Below are 20,925 nucleotides of genomic sequence, written 5' to 3'. Positions count from 1 at the left end.
GGGGGGGGGGGGGGGGTGTTTGGTCAGTCGTTCATGCGGCTGACCTCTTTCACAGACGTCTTGCTCTACATTATGTGGTAAGAATCCTGAATACTTTGGTGTTGATGACACACGGCATTACCAGCTGTTCTTTTCTGTTGACTTTTTCCTTCATTCTCCCACAGAGGAGAAAGATAAAGAAAGAAAACTTTTGCTTGTTTTTTTCAAAAGATGCATTTCTTCTTTCTTTTCTTGTACTAAGTTTCCAGCAAGCACACCAGGTGAGCATCCTCTCTGGAAGAAGCAGCGTAGCGACGAATTGTTCGGAAAGATAATTTTATGATATACAGCAAAAAAAAGGTTGCGGATGCTTCTTCTACTCACATCTGCAACTTTATACTTTGAAAACTAATTTTAGCGTGGAACAGTATAAATTTAGAGATTATATTCTTCTTTTTTTTGTAGTAAAAGTTTTGATTTTATCTATCAAATTACAACGCTCATTTGTGTCTTCTTTTTCAAAATTAGCTCACACGCTAACAGTATCTCTAACCCAATATTAATTGACCCTGGCGACAAACATCACAACATGGCCGATCAAATCACGAAGCGCAATTTACCGAAGCCTTCATTTGATGTCATGGAAACACGGATTAGTGTCGTTGTCGTTTGGCGTTGCGCAGAATGGGACCTCTCCCATGCTAGGATGTGACGACCATTGTCTCGAGTAAATTCTCAATTTGAGGAGGATTTGTGCGACTGTGATCTTAATTAAATCTCCACCGACTCCAATAACACGTCTGAAGGCATGCGCGACGTTGCGTAACCTCGCTGAGCTGGTAAACCATAAATCATATCAGCGGGATGAGTAGAGCGAGAGAGAGGGAGAAAGCGGGAGGGAGGAAAGGGCGTTAGGGTGTAGTGGAAAGGTGTAAAGTGGTGGAAAGCAGTTTGTCGACACCATTGTTTTTAGTGGCACATGTCAGGCTGGGTTGAGCGGGAGACGTTCAGCGGTCCTGCTTTGTGACAGTATTTTAGAGTCACATCAAGGGTCACCTGGGGTAAGGGTTGCGTTGTGGTGAGAAATTATTTTTGCTGCCAGTTACGAGATGATTCCAGTGGGAAGATATTTCAGCCTTGATTTTTGTGAGTTTGGGGTGTGTTAGTTAAGGAATCGTTGTGGTTGCTAGTTAGTTTTGATCATAAATTGTAATTGTTAACATGTTGTGTACTGTTGATGAAGAATAGCTATTTAATAGGTAACGTTAGGTAAAATATTAATAATGTAGATTTGTTTTTAGTTAAACAGAAATGTGTTTTCTTTGTGGCAGCACAATAATAAATATTTAATTTAAAATAATTAAATAATAAATTAATAATAATAAATTTTTATGATAAATTGCTAGTGAGATTCCTCACTTGTAAGTTTCTGCTAATTGTAAATAGATTATGCATTTAATGCACATCCTTTGCTCTTTATTTACTTGAACTAAACTTTAAAAAGCTGTCTTTGTCAGAAAGTGAAAACGGGAGAAATAACTATGAAATTGCCCAAAGTGCCGTTTAATTCTGACCGCAATCACTTGAGTGCACATCACATTGCAATTACAATTTCCAAACTCATAAGTAGGCACTTTCCAGGACTTAAAGGCAGTAGATGTCAAGGGTCAGGATATTCAATATAAAATATAAATTCAACGTGCTGGTTTTCATGAAGATGTTTTTTTTTTTTTTTTTGCATCCTAATATGCAGAGAGAATAGAGACATATGTTTATTTTTTGTGCTCAAATCCAAGGCAAACACTCATCGAGGCACGACACATGCCCGTGGCACATCCATAATGCACCCACCCACAGTTAGTGCGTGAGATCAAGTGAATATCCCTTGAGCAACAGCTCATAGGGTCCCGGGGCTGATGATCCACCCCTTCGGGACACCCACCTGCAGTGGGGTTGAGTTAGTGTGGGAAAGGCAAAGCTGAATCTCATGCTCTCCTTCGCCCCTGCTTGTTTGTTTTACAGCAGAGCGGGCCAGCTCTGCTGAGAACTTGTTTGTTTGTGGTTTAGAAGTTAATTAAAGCGCAATCTGGATTTTTGTTTTTACAGTTGCCTTGAATGGGCCGCTTTCCCCCCACAGAATCTGCTCGGTAAATGGGCAGAAAATGTGACTATGATTATCCTGTTTATGTGAACTGTAAACGGGCTGCGAGAGAGCCAGAGCGAGGAAGAGGGAGTGGAATTATTCGCAGTTCAGAAGCGGCTGGGGAGATGGATATATCTACGCTCCTGCCCTAGAGTGTCTTCGCTTTATAATAAAAACCATAATAATAATAATTGTACGTGCATGTTTTCATAAATGCATAATTATGAGACAAGAATATCTCCTTTTAATCCATTATGAATTTAATATTTATTTCTCAAACTGTTTTTAGGACTTTCTACTCAGATTTTCTGCCCATTTTATTAGCAATTTTTTTAAACTTCTTTTTAAATTGAGCTAAACAAAATTTCTTGAAATTAAAAGGGCACATTCAAATAAATAATTACACCACGCATGAAATATGAAATCCTTTTTTTTTTCACGGCACGCTGTGCCAAATGAGTGCACGGACAGTGCTATTCCCTATATCTCTGGACAAGGTAAACCAAGAGGCTTCAAACAGACCAAACCTCCTCTGATTTCTCAAGGGCTTGTTATTTTGTACTTCTCAATTCTATTTGATGTCCTGACAAAACAAGATGACACCGGGGAGCTGGCATTAAAATTAGATTTTCTTTCTTGCTTTCTTTGCAACCTGTTTCCGTGCGGCCAGTTCAATGTGAGACGCTCTGATTGAAGTTGCCCCCTTTCACTCTTCATCTTAATTGCCTATCTCTCCCTCTCTCTTTCGTTCTCTCGTTCTCTCCGTGCATGACATTTTGCTCTCTCAGGAAGAATGCGTTCTTCATTAAGTCAGTATCAGTGTTTCTGAGGTTCGTCAGATGTGTGTCAGATGGTTCCTCGTTAGAGCCGTATTTTTGGATGCCGTTTCCTTCTCATAGTCATACTGAAGACGAACTGGACTGTGGATTTGAGCGCCATGCTCAAATGAGCTGGATCCACAGCTGCGTCCAGTACGCTCGATCTCCCAGCTGGCATCATTCTGTTGTTGTATATATTGAGATTCAACACCTTCGAGTTAAATAAAATGTAATGATAAATTTTATGCCCATAAATTTTACAGTTTTATGTGCAATTGAAGAAGCAAAGTTATTAACGGATGTATATTTTGCGTAATTATTTTTATTTTTGTATTATTGTTTTATGTTATAACATTTTGTTTACTTTTTTTACATTTACTTATTTTACCCTTTTTTCCATTTGCTTTTTGTTACGTTTATCTATTTATGTTTGTTTTTGTTTTTATGTTTACTTTTTTTAGGTTTATGTTTTAAAAATTACATTTATGTTTGCCTTTTTAATGTGTGTGTTTTTTTTGTTTGTTTGTTTTTGTTTTTTACATGTAACGATTTCTTAACATTTTTGGTATTTTATATTTTTAAAAAGTGAGTTTCAGGCTTGCTTATTCATTTTTGCAAATTGCAGATGTTTGCATGTGTTGGCATGTAAATGTTGAGTGTGTGTGTGTTTTGGGTAGGGCTGGTGGACAGCAGGCCTGCACTAGCACATTGCCTACTGTCACATAGCAGCTGTTCGAGTATGTTACAGTTACAGTAGCGCTAATGTGCTACACTCACACCTGGCCTACACCTCTCCTTAGTGAAATTCATAACCGTCAGCTTTCTCCAGTTTGTGCCCTTTCTTCCTCTCCTAACTATTCTTTCTTTTTCTGAGCAAACGAGTCTCGTGCTATTTAAAACTGTCCAAATGACAGCTGAAATATGCATTCATAAAATTCCTAGTATCTCGTTTAACCATATATCTGCTTTATCTCATAGCACTTTCATCATGAGACTACTTGAAATATGTATTTGTTCTTTCCTCACCTCTTATCAAGCGATATGGCCGTTTACCGCAATTCATAATAATAATTTAATTTCGCATACTTCCACAATTACGGCCAGAGGAGAAGAGCGAACAGCTCTGAGCAGTAAGAAGCGGGATCCCTCACTCCTCTTAAGTGCTGCTGATATAGTGGCCAGGATGATATTTTTCAGCTGAAGTGCTTCTCTTCTGCGGCGGGCCTGTCTTAAAGAGATTCCAGCTCATTCACCAGCGGATTAAATGCTAGTAGTTACAATGATCAATAGGTTAAGAGGAGGCCCATCCCTCTCTCCACTAATGACCTCAGTGGTAATGGGCAGTAAAATGTGAGCTGTAATAGCCTTTCCGCTAGGGCTGAGGTTTGGTAGAAGTGGACACATGCACACATACACACATTCATGCAGTAAATGAGGGTGTGAAGCTGGTGTCAGTTTGTCTGTAAGGTGTGGATATAAAGGGTTTAATTGGAACAGGCTGAAGTTGTGATTTGTCATGGCCTGAGAAGTTAGTAAATTTTAGTTGTTATTTCTTTTACAAAACATTTGCATTTACGTCATATGTTTTAAAGTCTTCATTTGGTAGTTGGAACTGTTATAAAATCTATTTAAAAATGTTGCTTGGTTTAAAGAAAAAAAATGAAGTAAAAAGTTTTGTATTTTAGTAAATATGTATGGTAATTTCAAAAAAACAAATTTAAGAGTTATAGATAGTAGTAGAAATATGAATGCATAAATACAAAGTTTAATGCAAATTGAAATGTTTGTGTTTAAGTTGTAAATTTGTCTTTATTAGTACATTATAATTAGGAAAAAGTTCAAAACCAAAGTTCAAAAGTAAAGTTTACTCAAAACCAAAAATCTCTCAAACATTTATGAAAATTGTACAAAAAAGATCATGTTTGTGTTTAAATGTTACGTTGAAAATTTTAATCTAATTTAAGTGAAATTAAATAGATCTGAGTAAAAAGATCAGTTACTCTTTCAAACTTTAAATTTCAAATACTATGTAGACATTAAATAATAATAACAACAACACAACAAAATTACTTAATCTTGAATTCAATTAAAATGAAGAGAAAATAAAAACTATTTTAAAATATTAATAAAAACTATAATAGTATCTCAATTATAAAGTAACACTGCAAAGTATAAATTGATCAAATTAGCAAGTATTTCATTGCCAAATGTACACACGTGTCTGTGTGTCTCACCACCCACCCGTCTGCCTCTCTGACCTTCAGAATAGTTCATCAAAATGAGTGGCGCTGAGAAATAAGGACATGAGTGCATAATGACTGTGAAATGCAGAAATCAAGGGGTGCAGCCTATGCAAATGGTGCGCTAAGCCATGTGAAAAATGGGCCGCATATTAAGACGTAACGCCCGTGTGTTTGGGGTGCGTGCTTGTGTGTTTTACTTTGATCCGAGCACCACATATCCATTTTGGTGATGAGTTTATAACACATTCAACCCTGTCTTTGTGACATTGAGTGTATTTAGGAAGGTGTTCTGTTTTTTTATTGTTATACTTAGCGTGGTCTGAAATAGGCGGAGACGATGTGGAGGTTAAAACCGCGCCCCTTTCAGAGAGAACAGACTCCGTTACATTCATCAAGATGGGACAAATTGAAATGCGTGTCATCGGTTCTGAATCGGATGCAATTGGGGTAACCTTGGTGAAGGGAGACTGTCGCCCTAATGTCTGGCCAATCAGGAGCAGATGTGAGACATACAGCTGCGATCTCGCACACGCTCGCTAAAACACACTGGGGATATGTTAACAGTTGCAAATGCCCGCCGCTATCAAGTTCAGCACAGACGTGGTTTGTCACCCAATGTCACAAAGGAGATTTTAATGGCGCGGAGTATCATAGAGAAAAGCTGACACTTAGACACACGCGTGTACTGTATTCACGCAGCCTCTCTTCTAATTAAAGACCCCTGTCAACAGCGCGAGGACCCTCTCAATGTCATCACGTCATTTTCCTTTCCGGACGTAATATGCTCACCCTTTTTATTCCGCTTGAGCTTGTTTGTGAGCCGTTTAATGTGTGTTTTGATGTTTTTTTTAGAGAGGGACCTTTTTTCCGTACACCTGAATTGTATTTGACGAAGTAACGAGCACACCGCATCCTGCATTGACACGGTTAGATTCGTGTTAATTGATATTCAGCGATTTTAAGTTTATGTACACAACGAAATGGTACACCGGGAGAGTTGTGACCCATTTTAGTGAAGCATCGCAGGGACAAGATGCTTCACGCTGATGAAGAGCGGGGAAAGCAATCAGGAAAAAAATGAAAATACAAAACGTATTCACACATTCACAAGCAAAACACGGACAGCACTCCAGAATAATGGCCAGCGGCCTTGTCAGTGGAGTGGGACGTTTGATGATGGGGACGCTCTGTGGTTGTTCGAGTGTTTGTGTATGGGTTTTCTCTTTGTATCTGTCAGTCTCCCATCAGTCAGTGCAGCTTTGGCTTCTCGTATCACTGCTTCTGAAAGCTCCTCAGGTGGTTTTAGAGAAACAGATCTTGATCTCTTGGCACATTCTTCTGGTGACAGGCTACTGATAGGGCATGTGATATGTTATCTTTAGTGTATGTATTGTGCTTATCCAGATGTCATTGTATTCATATGTCTGTCCTCTTCCCGTGTTTGTGTAGGTCCCAGTTTCTGTTGCTATGATGACACCACAGGTCATAACTCCTCAGCAGATGCAGCAAATCCTCCAACACCACGTTCTGAGCCCCCAGCAGCTCCAGCTGTTACTGCAGCAACAACAATCACTGATGTTACAGCAGGTACTGGCTCTCATTCTGTTTCAGTCCATATACTGTAGATTCCTTCTGTTTGAATGTCTCAAATATTACTCAGGCTTTGGCAAACATTATAATGTACATTACAATAATTTAAATGAAATCATAAAATAATAAGCCATAAGGGTGTGTCAGAGTTCAAAAAATAAATAAATGCATAAAAAATTATTTGAAATAAAGTATATCACTATATAATATATTATAGTCATAATATAATATATAATCGATTTTAAAGTAGGGTCAACAGCAATATGATAAAAGATGTTGCTGGTATTAATAACATTATATTTATTACTAATAGTAATCACAGTGGGTCTTATGGAAACTTATAGTTTTGCAATGCTAATAATAATTAATAATGTTAATACAATAAAAATGATTAGAGCAGGTAATATACTCTGTTAGTCTTGTCTAGATCGTCTCAACATTGATGTGCATATTTCAGCCATTTTTCAATGTCTTCAAGCATTACTCATCCATCATCAGAGCTAGAACTATTTATTAATGGAAGTATTTCATTGCAAAAAACATGCACTACAATTAGTTCATTTCTTTTTCATTGCATCGAGCAAACGGTATATCTTTCTTCAAATATTTTGACTGTTGCTCAGTCTATATGACCGACAAATGGGATATTTTGTCTTGTATGCATTACAAAAAATTCAGACATTCTAATGAAGCAACTCTATGGTAAATCTGTGACAAAAAAGAATTCCACACATTCTGAATATGCTTGATGTAGATGTTCTTCCTGATTCTCAGGAAATTTGTGAACAATTTTCTATGTGGTTTTGAAGCACGAGTGAGGGATGTGTAGACAAACTCGCTGACTGTTCACAGTGCAAACCTCATGCACATGTTTTCTGATTCTAAGCGGTTTAGAAATAAACTTATAAGTACTAGTATTATGCCACAAATATTTAATATACAAGATTTTAGGTAATGCACTGTACTGTAGCTACATGTCTTATAAATAATAAATAATGAAATAATTATAAGGAAGTAAGTAAAAATCTGTTTTGTAACATTATACTTGGACTTTAGGGGGAAAAAATAAAACAACAGAAGAACTGAGGAGGTTTCTTTAATTTATGACTCTGTGTGACTTTGCAGCAGCAACTCCAGGAGTTCTACAAGAAACAGCAAGAACAACTCCACCTTCAGCTCATCCAGCAGCAGCATGGCAGCAAACAGCAGAGTAAAGAGGTATGCTGACTGTATTACTTTACACATACGCTCAGCCCTGGTGTTCATTACCTGCCCCCAGTGCATCCAGCAGCAGAAGTACAAAAGCAAAATCATTCCAGCGCCGCTGTGTCATCTTATTTTGAGCTTTGACAATAGGAAGAACCTTTTCCCGCTCTTCTATTTCTACATATCTATTTCTACGTGTATAAAAATATAACCAGCAATAAACGCTGACATCTTTTTCAATTTTATTAGATTTTCTGTGCTAACCAGTTGTGAAATAAAATGCATTTTTGTGATGTTGCCCCACCAATATAATCTAATTGGTCAAGAATAATAATGAGAAATACAGTAAAAGCAGTGATATTATGAAATACTATTACAATTTAAAATATATATTTTAAATTTATATGTATTTTAAATGTAATGTATTCCTGTGATGAAATATTTTTTTATTATCAATGTTGAAAACAGTTGGAAACTGCTTAATATCTTTGTGTAAACTGTGACTTTTTTTGAAGAAGTTCAAAAGAACAGATTTTTTTTTAAATAGTCATATTAAAAGACTTTTTCTGTATCCGTTTATTGCACACTTGCTATATAAAAGTATAGATTTTTTGAGAGAAAAAAATCTCACTGACCCAAACTTTTGTGAAGAGGAGTATATGTTTTGACGGACTGTTGTCACATTCTGTGTTAAGTGTTAATGGACCAAAAAAACGAACTAGGTTAGAACACATTTTTAGAGTTGACCCAGGCAGAATTTCTGCATTTTCAGTATGTATTTGGTGGAACAATCTGTGCCGTTTTGTCACAGTAAATTTCAGTATGTATTTGGTGGAACAATCTGTGCCGTTTTGTCACAGTAAAATTTATTAAATCAATTTAAAAGTACAATCTTATTTGCCAAAATATTTAATAAACAAACATTTGCGATTCTACAAGAAATCTGTACACAGAATCCATATAGATCCTTTTATGAGCGCTCTGTGTATTTATATGTGTGTACACAATATGACCAGATTGAAGGGTATGTGTGGTTTCCCTGTTGACAGCAATATGGCACAGTTGTAGTATACCTGAAGTGTTCTACCTCTTTGTCTTTCTCTGTCTTCCTTCGTTTTAAGGCTGTATCACCAGCTGTGTTTCTGGCTGCTCTAATGACAGCAGGATAAAGCAATGCTCTGGACAAAAGAAGCGATTATTGCGCGGTCAAAAGCAGTTCAAAGACAATCAAGAGTTTCATCCCACCGAGAGCTTCATTTTGTAACTGGAGAGAGAGCTTATAAATGAAGGCGAATGTTATAAAACACACACACACACGCTCTCACATGCTTACTTCAAAGTCCCCCTGCTCGCTAATTAATGAACTGGGGGCTTCAGTTTGGACAAGTTGTGGTGCGTTGCCTCCATAAATCAATGCGACAGGACTGTTTCTCTTGCCTCTGACAGAAGCTGTCACTCTTACTCTCTCTCTATCGCTCTCTTTCCCTCTCTCTTGTGTCAGAAGGACAGACGAGGGGAAGGGGACACTAGAACGGGAGGGGGGTTGAAAGAGGGAGGGTGGCACCGTCAAAAGGAGAAACAATTGATCAGCTGAATGGAACGTGACGAACAGGAAGAAAAACACCATTTTAAAGAGTATTATGTATGATCACAGGAATTTGATGCAGCCCTCGAGAGGCTCTCGTCCGTCTGCACATGTTTTTCTCTTGTGCGCGCTCCCTCTCTCCCCCTCCTTCGGTTTTCTCTCACACAGCCATCAAAAGATGGAATACGAATTGATGCAGCGACTCCCCCCACGGTGGTCAGACAATAACCCCCCGCTGCTGCCTTGTGCCTCTTTTATTTAAAAGACAACAAAATTTCTTAGGTTTTCAAAGATTTTTAACTTTGGATTGGAGGCGAGGCAATAAAAGGGCCTGCCAGCGTCAGTCTGGATCATGTTGTCATCTGCTCTGTTCTCGCCTCTGTCGCGTGCCACTCCGAGTTAACCTCCCGTTCGCAAGCCGGGCCGGCGTTAGGTTGATGCTCGTGTGCAGAGGAAGCTCTTGAGTGGCCCAGGCTCTCCTGCAGGGTGATGCACGGATGAAAATGAACACACTTTATAATACGGTTACATTTATTAACATGCAATAGGTATCATGAACTAATACTTTATACAGCACTTGTTAAGAATTGCATTTTTAAATATACATTTTAACAAGTTTTATAAATGAACATTAGACTAATAAATGCTATAAAATAATATGATACTTAATGCATTAATGTTAATGAATTGAACCTTATTGTAAAGAGGTTAGCGCCCAGTTTTTTAACAATTTAAGTCGGCATGAAACAAAAGTTTGTGTTCAGTCATGTTTTTCTCCTTATTGTGACATATATTTGAGAGAAATGGTTCCTCAAATGAGAAAAAATGCCGGACGGAACTTGATTTTGTCCTTCAGGAATTTATTGGATTGTTGTTGTTTGCTAATTGCTGCGATCTCCTCATGAGCAGTGTTGGGCAAGTTACTTCCAAAGGATTTTTTTCTCTGGTGCTGTTTTGCGGTGTTGGTAAATTCACCACTTAATTTTGAGTTAAAATATGTTGTTGTAACTTGCGTTACTGAGATTGTAACGAGTAATAATATTACCCAAATTTGATTAGTAATGCGTTATATTACTGCGTTACAGCAAAAAGTAATATACTACTGTAATATTATTACTTTTGTAATGCGTTACTCCCAACACTGCTCATGAGTGAGGGAATTTATTTTAATTTTAAAAAAGAATTTCATGGAAAAAAAGATGTTCATGGATAAATCACGTATAATACACACTGCAATATTCCATAAACAACAAGAATTGTCAACTTTGATTTCATGGTGACTAAAGACATAATCTATTTTATTCGTAAATATTTAAATATGCTTAATTTACATTTTTATAAAGAAACAAGTTTGTTTTCACAGTCTTTCAGAAAAATGTAATTTTCTCCACCTCAGAAATAACCTTTTTGCTGATGTAAGCTATTTGTTCACAATTCAGTCAAATCCCTCAATTGGAATAGTTTTTCATTTTGTGTCATGTGTTTTAAACGTAGAGGTAGATAATATGTCTTATCATTTTCATGAATTTTCATGAACTTTTTGCTTTTAATTGTCCTGATGGTGAAAGAAAAGACAAAGGTACTGTGATCAGGACATGACCTGGAACTGAACCTGCTTCTCTGTGGGAGCACCACAGCTTGCATATGTTGCACTACCACCGCGCCAACCATTGACATTAAAGCATTTGTATGTCCAAAGCCTCGTGATCAGGGTTTGAGCAGGGGAGAGAGAGAAAAAGAAACAGACCTGTGACAGGCAGATGAGGATGGGTGGACCATGAATGGGAGAGGAAAAAAAGAGAGCGAGCACTTTATCAGGCTGTTTCAGATCTGTTCTGGGTCTAAAGGTTGACCTGTCCGTTCCTGTGCTGCGGGACCTTTTTTGTGCGCCTTCTGTTTGGAGAAGTAAACACAAAGTCAAGCATCCTGTGTTTGGGAAGAGGGTGCGGCACAGCTTGGCAAAGCCATGTTTGTTTTTTAATGTACCAACAAACCCACGCATACACACAAACGCGTTACCCTCGGGGTCCGGTTTTTCACCTCTGGCCATCAGAAAACTTCAGAAGAACCGTCCCATGATTATAGCGGATGTTTAGCCGTTGTCATAATGCATTGAGGAGGTCATAAACAACAGTGTTAGCATTGAAAGGGGTCAACGGGAGGGTTCAGTAGCCCCGTATCTCCATCACATCGCCCATTTGTTTTGACTGAGAGGCGATTGGGGATGTTAGATAATTTCCTCCCATTTATCGTTCTGACGACGCAGCAGTTCGTTCGCCCATTCCTCCCTCATCTTCTGTCTTTCAACACCCTCTTCTCCCTATTTCCCCTCTACTTTTACTAACTCTCCCCCTTCTTCCTCTCAAAATTTCCCCAGTCCTATGCCACTTTCCTTTTTCACGAAAATCCATTTCATCTGTTTAGATGTGAGTAAGTGATATATTGCCGTCTGTCTCCAAAAGAAGACACTTAACGCAAACTCCATCGTGATATGATATACAGTGCGATGCATGTCCTAGTTAAAAAATCAGTTCAATAAATTGTTAAACATTCTATCTAGATAAATTACATAAACTGTTATAATGTCTAAAAAAAAAACTAATTCGTTAAGGCATTAACATTTACTGTGCCAACCTTAATGCATGATTTAATGACTCACAAAAATTAAATTTATGAAAAACATAGATTTTTTTTAACAGTTCAAGACATCAAAATTGACCCTGTTTATTTTAATGCGTAAATGTGCACACTTCACATTATAAAGAAAAAAAATTCATAGCCTTGAATCTAAGTGTAGTTTTCTCTGACCCAGAAATGACTTTATGCAATATAATGAGAAAATGAATCACAATATATATAAAATTAACACACACACTGCTCAGCTCTCCTCTTATTGGACCGTTACCCCGTTACTTCACAGCCCTGATTTATCCAAAGGAGACAATTGGTTGGCTCCCCTGGCTCTGCACTTACACGCTGCTGAATATTAAGGAGCTCCTTTCAGTCACAGGTTGTTTGTGGAGTTATGAATGGCCATAATTAAAATCTTGTGGCTCCTATTAGGAATGATTAACAACATTTCATTATTTGTCATGAGCCTCCCCGACTCCTTGTTAATTAAGAGGGGACAGGAATGTGGGAATGTACCTGTCCACACCGCTTTGTGTGCGTGCATGTATGTGTGTGTGTGTGTGTGTGTGTGTGTGTGTGTGTGTTTGTGTGTGTGTGTGTGTGTGTGTGTGTGTGTTTATCAGCCCTGAGTGAATAAGTATGTTTGTGCACGTGTTGACATAATTGTTTGTGAGTGTGGGGATGATATGTAGACCTCTCATCCTCTCTCCGTCTCCCTCGGCAGGTGTCTGTGCAGCAGTTGGCGTTCCAACAGCAGCTGCTCCAGGTTCAGCAGCTCCAGCAGCAGCATCTCCTGAGCCTGCAGAGACAAGGGCTGCTGTCCATTCAGCCCAACCAGACTCTGCCCCTGCACTCCCTCACTCAGGGTAAGCACAGACACATCCATCGCCCCTTAAGAGGATTTTCACACCAAGAGCAAGCAACAGAAATTGCTGACAAAATTCATATGAAAAGTGCAATAAAATTAATCACATGATTACAACATGGATTTTCACCAGCCTCAGAGAAAACATCACTTCTGTTCACACACTGCTTGCCTGCTGGGAAAATGGGAATACATATGGTTTTGTGTTTGGGAACCATAGTGATGTAATATTTATTCATTAATTTATTTATAGATAATTTTTTATTAGTATCTTTATTATGTTTTGCTAAATGGGTGGGGGGAATTTCAGGGCAAATTAATGCACTCCACATGACCAGGTCTACAGGAATACTTTGTTTTGTTTTTGAATGACCATCATTTGACCATGACAAATGAATTTCAGCGCAGGAAAATGTGTTATTCCTTAAAGGAACACATTTTCCAACTCCCCTAGAGTTAAACCGTTGAGTTTTACCATTTTCTAATCCATTCAGCCGATCTCCGGGTCTGGCGGTAGCACTTTTAGCTGTAGCTTAGCATAGATCATTGAATCTGATTAGACCATTAGCATCTCGCTCAAAAATGACCAAAGAGTTTCTATATTTTTCCTATTTAAAACTTGACTCTTCTGTAGTTAGTAAAAAAAAAGCTATGTAGTAAAAAAAAATATATGTAGTAAAAAATATGTAGTAAAATCTGTGCCATTAGTGTTATCACCGCACCGCCGTGATGTTATGCAAAACATTTTGTTTTACGTGGATTTTGGAACGCGAGTGAAGTAGGCTACATAATAGATAATAATTTGCCATTCAAATACATCGCGAATATGGAAACCTATGTTTACAGTGTTTATTATAATGTTTGTAAACATTTCGCATCGGCATTAGGCCTATTTCTGAATGAAACAATAAAATGCGACTCATGCGCGACTTATGTTTTTCCCCCCTAAAAAACACTTCTTTTTTTTTTATACGCGTAGCATATTTTAACCATGCAGCAAACCTTTTTAAATATTTTAATAAATTACTGAAAAAATAAATAATTAAATTACTTTTTAAACCGTTAACTGATTGTATTAAGCGGTCAAAATTCTTACGGCTGGTTAACCGGTTAAACCAGTGGTTCTCAACCTTTTTTTCCACCGGGCCAAAACAAAATTATTTTACATAAAAACATTAGGCTATAGCTTATATTTATTTAGTACATTTTTAAATTAATGTAAAAACTAAAATGAATTGTAAAACTGAAAGTAATTTTTTAAAATTGTGTTCAGCATGGTGGGCCGCATTTGAATTCGTGACGGGCCGCGGGTTGAGAACCACTGGGTTAAACGGTTAAAATGAACATCCCTAGTGGTGGGGCATTTAATGATCAAAAGGACATATGAATACATATGTGAAAAGGAATACATTTTTTGAAAAATTATTTTATTTATTTGAAAAATGTTTTGTACTTAGTGTTGATTTTTAGTGCAAAATTAGGGAAAATATTGTGTTTGGTGAGAATAGGCCTTTATATTCTTTTTACATTATAGTTTCTGTTGTTGTTCTTTATTTTAGAACCAGAAAATGTCTCCTACGTTTCCACTCTTCCATCACATATGCATACCGTATATCTTTGTTTTATCTCTATTGTCTTATGTTGGCTCCCCTTCAGCCCCTAAACATACTAGCACCATTGTTTTCTAACCTCAACCCACTAAACTAGTCAAAGATTAATCACTTCACAAGCAGTCAGTGAGTCAAAAGGCGTTTTTCCAGGAGGTGTATTGCTTTATTTTCCTTGTCATATTTACTTAAGGAGCAGCAACAGAATGACAAAGACTGCATTCATACCGGTTTTGAGTTTTGTTTTCTTTCTTTCGAAAGCTGACTATACTCTCTCCGGCTAAGACAAACAAGCCCATAACAAAATAAGGCCATATGAAGGCTGGGGAGGGGGTGCTTGGGTAGCACGCAAATACAAACTGTGTTTGTTTCAGTCTTGTTATTGTTTGATCAGGGCATAGTCGGAAAGCTGAGCCACTCCACATACCCACGTTGCCCTGGGGCTGGGCGAGACGATGCTTTATGATGCGAAGCCACAGGCTAGTGTCAAACAGGAGGCCATCTTGGCAAAGAACAATTTTATTTCTCTAACAAGTGATTGAATGACATCTCAGAGCAGTTGTTACACAGGGAACATTGCATGAAAGGCCCAATCAGAGGACAGTAATGAAAAACAGGACAGGACACGTGCTGATTTTCTACTGCAGAACACAAGATATTGTATGCATATATATTAAGTGTGCTTGGCAGTGAAGGGTGGATTATTTCCTAGTTTAGAACCTGTTTGTCTAGTATTAGTCCAAGATAGTGGATATACCTGATTGGGTAACCATAATGTTTTAGAAATCCTTGAATTTTGTAGGTGGTTAAGTGTTAGGAAACAGAATACAAAAAAGTATACAAAATCAGCCACTCTCATTTGAATTTATTTTGGAACTTTTGTTTCTTTTATTCATCAATAGAATCAAATACAGTATGTTTCTTCAAGTGCACGTGTTTAAGCAACACTGTTTCTTGTCAGATGTCAGCCTGAGATGTCTTACAGTGGCTGGTAAAATTGGGTCCAAATTTGGCTTGCATGGGGGTAATTTCATACCCTGATTAAAACACTTGTCTGTGTGTGTGTGTGTGTGTGTGTGTGTGTGTGTGTGTGTGTGTGTTTGTGTGTGTCCTGCATATTTTCTGCTTCACTGTTAAAAGTTATTGATGACCTTTTTTTCTTTCACACTCCACTGCACTCTTTCATGCTCCAGCAGCCCAGTTTTCCATTCGCAAGATGTGATCTACAATATTCAGTAGTTAGCTAAGTAGTTAGCATTGGTGCGATAACTTATGTTACCTCCTTATGTGTGCGTGGCGATTATGCGCTTGGGCAAGCTACTAAGGAAGATTACCCGGCCAGTGACATGGGCTGAAATTGGCTTATTTATTAGACCCTCTGTCTTTGATGTTTGAATAAAATATTTTTACATCACATCTTTACATTTAGTGTCCAGGCACATCCAGTCATTTTCTACTAGCTTTTAAAGACTGTTTACAAGTATGCAAGCTAGCATTCTGGCATGACGCAGACATCTGAGACTTCAATCAAAACAATGTGTTTTAGTCCGTTGTATTCGAGGTTGGATCACTTTTTGGACTTTTTGACTTAATGTTTTGGAGAGGGCCAGCTGAAGTCTGGTATGAATTATAACAATGTGTTGGAGGAGATAAAAATCATAAACTTGGTCCAGTAAGAAAAAAAATGGTGGATTTAGCAGTTTGAGTAATAGAGTGAGAAAACAAACAGAACAGATGAATATTCAAGAAATGCAGACAGATGAGTTGTATTTGGTAGAGTTAAACCATTTCTCTTGTGCCACGTACACAATGCATTAGGAGTACACAATTTTTACACATACACAATTTTTGGGAGTAACAACCATATTTGAATATGAAGTGAATCCCCTAAATAGTCATTCTGAGTGTGAATGTAATACAGGAGTCACTCTGGATCCTGTGATAGTTTGAATAAGAAAGCTTCTTTTTTTGGCTTTTTGAGTCTTTTTATTGACTTGTTGAAGGATTTTTAATCATTTTATAAGAATTTAATTAAAAAATTGTACACTTTTTTTTACAATTTTACAATGTTAACAGAATTGAATTAAGCAGAAGAGGCCTAGTCGTCTGCTTTGACGTTGCTGCCAGATGTGTGTTTGTCCCTCATCTTCCACACTATTAGTCTGCTCTCATCTAAATCTGTGCCCTCCTACACACACGTTGTGAATCCCTCTAGTTCTGGAGTTCATTCGCATCCCTAACCGCACATTAGTTAAGTTGTCCAGTCAAGGGCCACAGGACACCGACAAGACAAATTTGCAACTAATATGAAAGCAGTGAATGTGACCAGGCATTAAGCGTGATGTGCGCGCGGACCCATCAGGGGACTCCGGCCCCTCGTCCGGCCTCGCTGGCAGTGATTGATCGGCTGACAGTGCAGCACTGTTTAATAGCTTCTGTAGCATTAGGGAGGAACATATTTTAGGCCTTAGGGCTGCATATCAAAGGCCCCAGTGATCATAGCCCCTTTAACAGGAGGGAGAGAAGATCTCTGCCTCACAGAACAATAAACTAATAGTAGTGTCAGTTTGCCCCCAGTGGCGTGGCGGCAGTCTCGTTGAGAAACAAGCGGCCGCCGCTTTCCGTGGCCCCAGCGCGCGATGGCATTTTTTTATCGGGCTGCTGATGGGCCACAACTAATGTGGTTGTGAACCTTAAATCAACTTTCCGCTTGCTCGAACACGGTCACCAGGGTACCGGGGTACAAGGACAGGAAAAGGTGGAAGCGAGAGTTCGGGGCCCCTGTCTGGGTGTCGCCGCTACCTGCTGCGGTAAAAATTGAGTTGCTTCGCCGGCGATCAGTCAAACGTCTCAATGACATCCATTTTTTAAAAGCGCAAGTGTGTATCTTTGGCTTTTAATGAGAGGAGGTGCGCGGCTGAAAAATGACTTTAGGGCCGTTAAAGCGATCTGGAGTTTGCAAGACGGATTTAAGGACAAAGAACTGTTTTAATGCCGTGTGTTATCTGTGAAACGTGACATCCATCATCCGCTACTAAATGACGATAATGCCGTGACGTTTGCCAGATCGGTTGAGAGGTCATGCAAAGATATATGCAGACGATTTTGAGAGATACATCTGTGGGAAAGAGAGAGACGGGGGATGGAAACCAAGACTTAGAGTGAGATACAGACCTGCAGAGGAAAAAGGTTTATGGGGGGTGTCAGACACAACAAGACAGCTTCGTCCCACTCCGTTAGCCCTCTCATCAGCTCCCCCTCCTCTTTCCGGCTTGGATTCGTTTCAGTAAACAGTGGTGTCGGGGTCACCTGGACTTGTGGGTAATTGAGGGAGAGTGGGCCGCCCTGTCAAGCACGTCGGCTAAAAATACATCGCACACTGTCACTGCGCTCCAAGTGGGGGGAAAATGATTGTTCCTCTCTATGTCCAAACCCAAAAACAATCACCAGCGCCATGACCTTCTTGAATCCACACGGACAAGTTTTCCCTCCCTCGCAATGACAACAGCAAAGACAAAAAGCGAGTCGATATCTTCAGACACCGCCGTCAGAGTTTCACGAGGACATTAAAACACTGCAAGACGGCATAAAAAAAGCCCAAGGAAGCGAAAGATGCCACGTGGCACGTGGGAAGGTTATTGATTCGTCCTGCAATAATTTCCGCTGGCTCTTTTATATGCAAACGATCTCGTGTGAATTTATGGCAGTCCTACCAGACTCATTTCACAGTTTTTAGTCTCTCTCGCTCTGTCTCTTTGTCTCTCTCTCTGGAGTCTTAGCCGCCTCATTAGCTTACTGTTCTCCATTACTGGCATAATTAAAATCTTTAGTAGCTTATCAAATTAAAAATATTTTCTGCTGATCGTATTGAGATCTTCACCTCGCCGTTATTTTGCCACAACAGGAATGAATTAAGACTAAGCGATTCTTGCACAAATGTATTACGCCGGAGCGCATGAAAGAGGCCACTTCTGGTATCTGTAAAGAGAATTATTATGAAGGAGAGAGAATGCGAGAGCGAGGGGAGGGGGGGTTGAGGGAAAACAAGGAGACGAATGAAGATAACCAAGACAAAAATTGCTCCCCATTTGCTTTCGCTCATTTTGAAAATCGATTTAATTGTGATGTTAAGCGATTGATCCCCCACTGCCCAAAACAGCCCCTTCCCGTTTAATTTCACAGAACATATAAAGAACTTTATAAAGTCACACAGTGGGTGTGTTCCATTCAGAGTTCCATTCTTAATCCCTATTGCTGAAGGCAACAGTCATCTTTTTTAGATTTGTCTAAATGCATGTATGTTTGTATAAGTCTTTATATTATACAGTACTGTTCAAAAGTTTGAGGTCACTTAAAAAAAAAAAGTACACTTTTATTCAGCAAGGGCACATTTAATTTATCAAAAGTGACAGTCAAGACATTTGGAATGTTGCAAAAGATTTCTGTTTCAAATATGTTCTGTTGTTTTGAACTTTGAAGTCATCAAAGAATCCTGAAAAAAAGTATCATGCTTTCCACAAAAATATTAAGCAGCACAACTTTTTTCAGCATGTTTCTTGAGCACCAAATCAGCATATTAGCATGATTTCTGAAGAATCATGTGACACTGAAGACTGGAGTAATGATGCTGAAAATTCAGCTTTGCCATTGCAGGAATAAATTACAATTTAAAATATATTAAAATAGAAAAGTTCTGATTTAATTGTAACAGTTTTCCCAATATCACAATTTTATAGTTTTTATTTTTTTTTGGATCAAATAAATGCAGCCCTGGTGAGCCTAAGAGACTTCTTTCAAAAACATTTTTAAAAAATCGTACTCATCCCAAAGTGTTAAATTCAGCATCATGTCATAATATTTAAACACTTCTAAATATAGTGGCCGCTCAATGGCTAATTTCATTGTTAGCCCTTTCTTTCTAGTTCTCATCCTGGTAGCGCTGAGTTGTAGAGTCAGCTACATGAAACACTTTGCGTATGTGGGTGTGCATGTAAGTGTTTGTGCGTCTGTCACAGAATTGAGGCAACATCTTGTCTTCAAGCAATTTTTCTTCCCACTTATCTTCTCTCTTTTTTCAAAGGACATATGAGCCGCAGTGTGCTTGACTTGTTAAATGAGGTTTAAGTCGTCTGTGTCAATTGGAGGCGGTGCAAAACTTTAAGCATTTTGCACATTAACATGCTTTCGAGAGTATTACCCTGGGGGCTTGTTCGTTCTTTCACTTTCTCCCTCTCTCTCTCTCACGGAGATGGATGTTTTTGTGGTCTTGTTTTGTGTGTTTGTGAGAAAGAGCTGGCTGACTTCCTTGTCAGAGGAATAATGGTGATTATTCAGATTTCATGCCTTGTCTGTATGTTAATTATTTACTTCAAGCATGAAATGTGCGTGAATGCCAGGGAATTTTTGTACACAAACACGCTTTGCGTAGCACGTAGGGGAAAAAGAGCGAGCGAGAGAGAGAGAATGGCAGAGCGAGAGGGCAGGCGCCTCGTATCAGCCTGTAGTGGAATAATTAATGCCCCCCTTTTGTTTACTGAGCCCTTGTTTTTTATTTAATTATGCCATGAGTAGAACCAGATTAGCTGTTAATTGATTTAATTATCCAATTTGTTTGTGGCAGGCATGATTCCAGCCGAACTGCAGCAGCTGTGGAAGGAGGTGACAAACAGCCATGTGAAGGAGGAGAACAGTGCGCACAATAACGGTCACCGGGGTCTGGACCTGTCGTCCCCCTCCCCTGTTCCCCCCAAAAACCACAACCAGCATGGATCCACCAACGGCCAGTACATCAGCCACTCGCTCAAGAGAGAGGGGTAAGACTGCTCAGACATTGAGCTATTGCTGGAGAAAAGTTCCACTTCACTGTTGGTGGCTGACTGAAAAATCTGAGCACAGTTTGAAACACAGCTGAAATCTAGAGGAGACACGTGTGAGATTATTTTTATTCAGATGTTTCGAGTTCTTGGCATCATTGAGGCATCATTGCCCCTGTTGAAGGTGGAAATCCCTTCAAGGGAAGCCAAATTGATTGACAGGTACCCACAGGGCATTTCCTGCATATGAATATTAATTTATCGCTGCTAAGTACCTTGGCATTTTCGTTAAGGACCAGGCCTGTCTGCTTAGTCCTGTTCATCAGGGATTTCCAGTTAAACACCTGGGAGAATGGCACTGTTAGAACGGTTAGATTACTGTAATGAAAATAAAATCTCTTCTTTAGTTTTTAATTATTATGGCCACAGGCCTATTTTAGTGGAA

The 20,925-nt window shown here is 38.8% G+C and overlaps 1 protein-coding gene across 1 annotated transcript in view; it reads left to right on the top strand.

Annotated features, from left to right (window-relative positions):
* Positions 1-20,925, top strand: part of LOC107713512 (forkhead box protein P1-B-like) — a 69,817-nt gene that overhangs the window by 17,151 nt on the left and 31,741 nt on the right. Inside the window, exons 2-5 of the mRNA XM_016519038.1 lie at positions 6,633-6,770; positions 7,899-7,991; positions 12,920-13,061; positions 20,288-20,480. Coding sequence (XP_016374524.1) covers positions 6,633-6,770; positions 7,899-7,991; positions 12,920-13,061; positions 20,288-20,480 — 566 coding nt within the window. The remainder of the gene's footprint in view (positions 1-6,632; positions 6,771-7,898; positions 7,992-12,919; positions 13,062-20,287; positions 20,481-20,925) is intronic.

Source organism: Sinocyclocheilus rhinocerous, unplaced genomic scaffold (genome assembly GCF_001515625.1).
Source record: "Sinocyclocheilus rhinocerous isolate Xijiao unplaced genomic scaffold, SAMN03320098_v1.1 scaffold57, whole genome shotgun sequence".
NCBI classification, from domain to species: Eukaryota; Metazoa; Chordata; class Actinopteri; order Cypriniformes; family Cyprinidae; genus Sinocyclocheilus; species Sinocyclocheilus rhinocerous.
The sequence above is the reverse complement of the archived record's forward strand: the minus strand, read 5'-3'. Positions and strand labels throughout refer to the sequence as shown.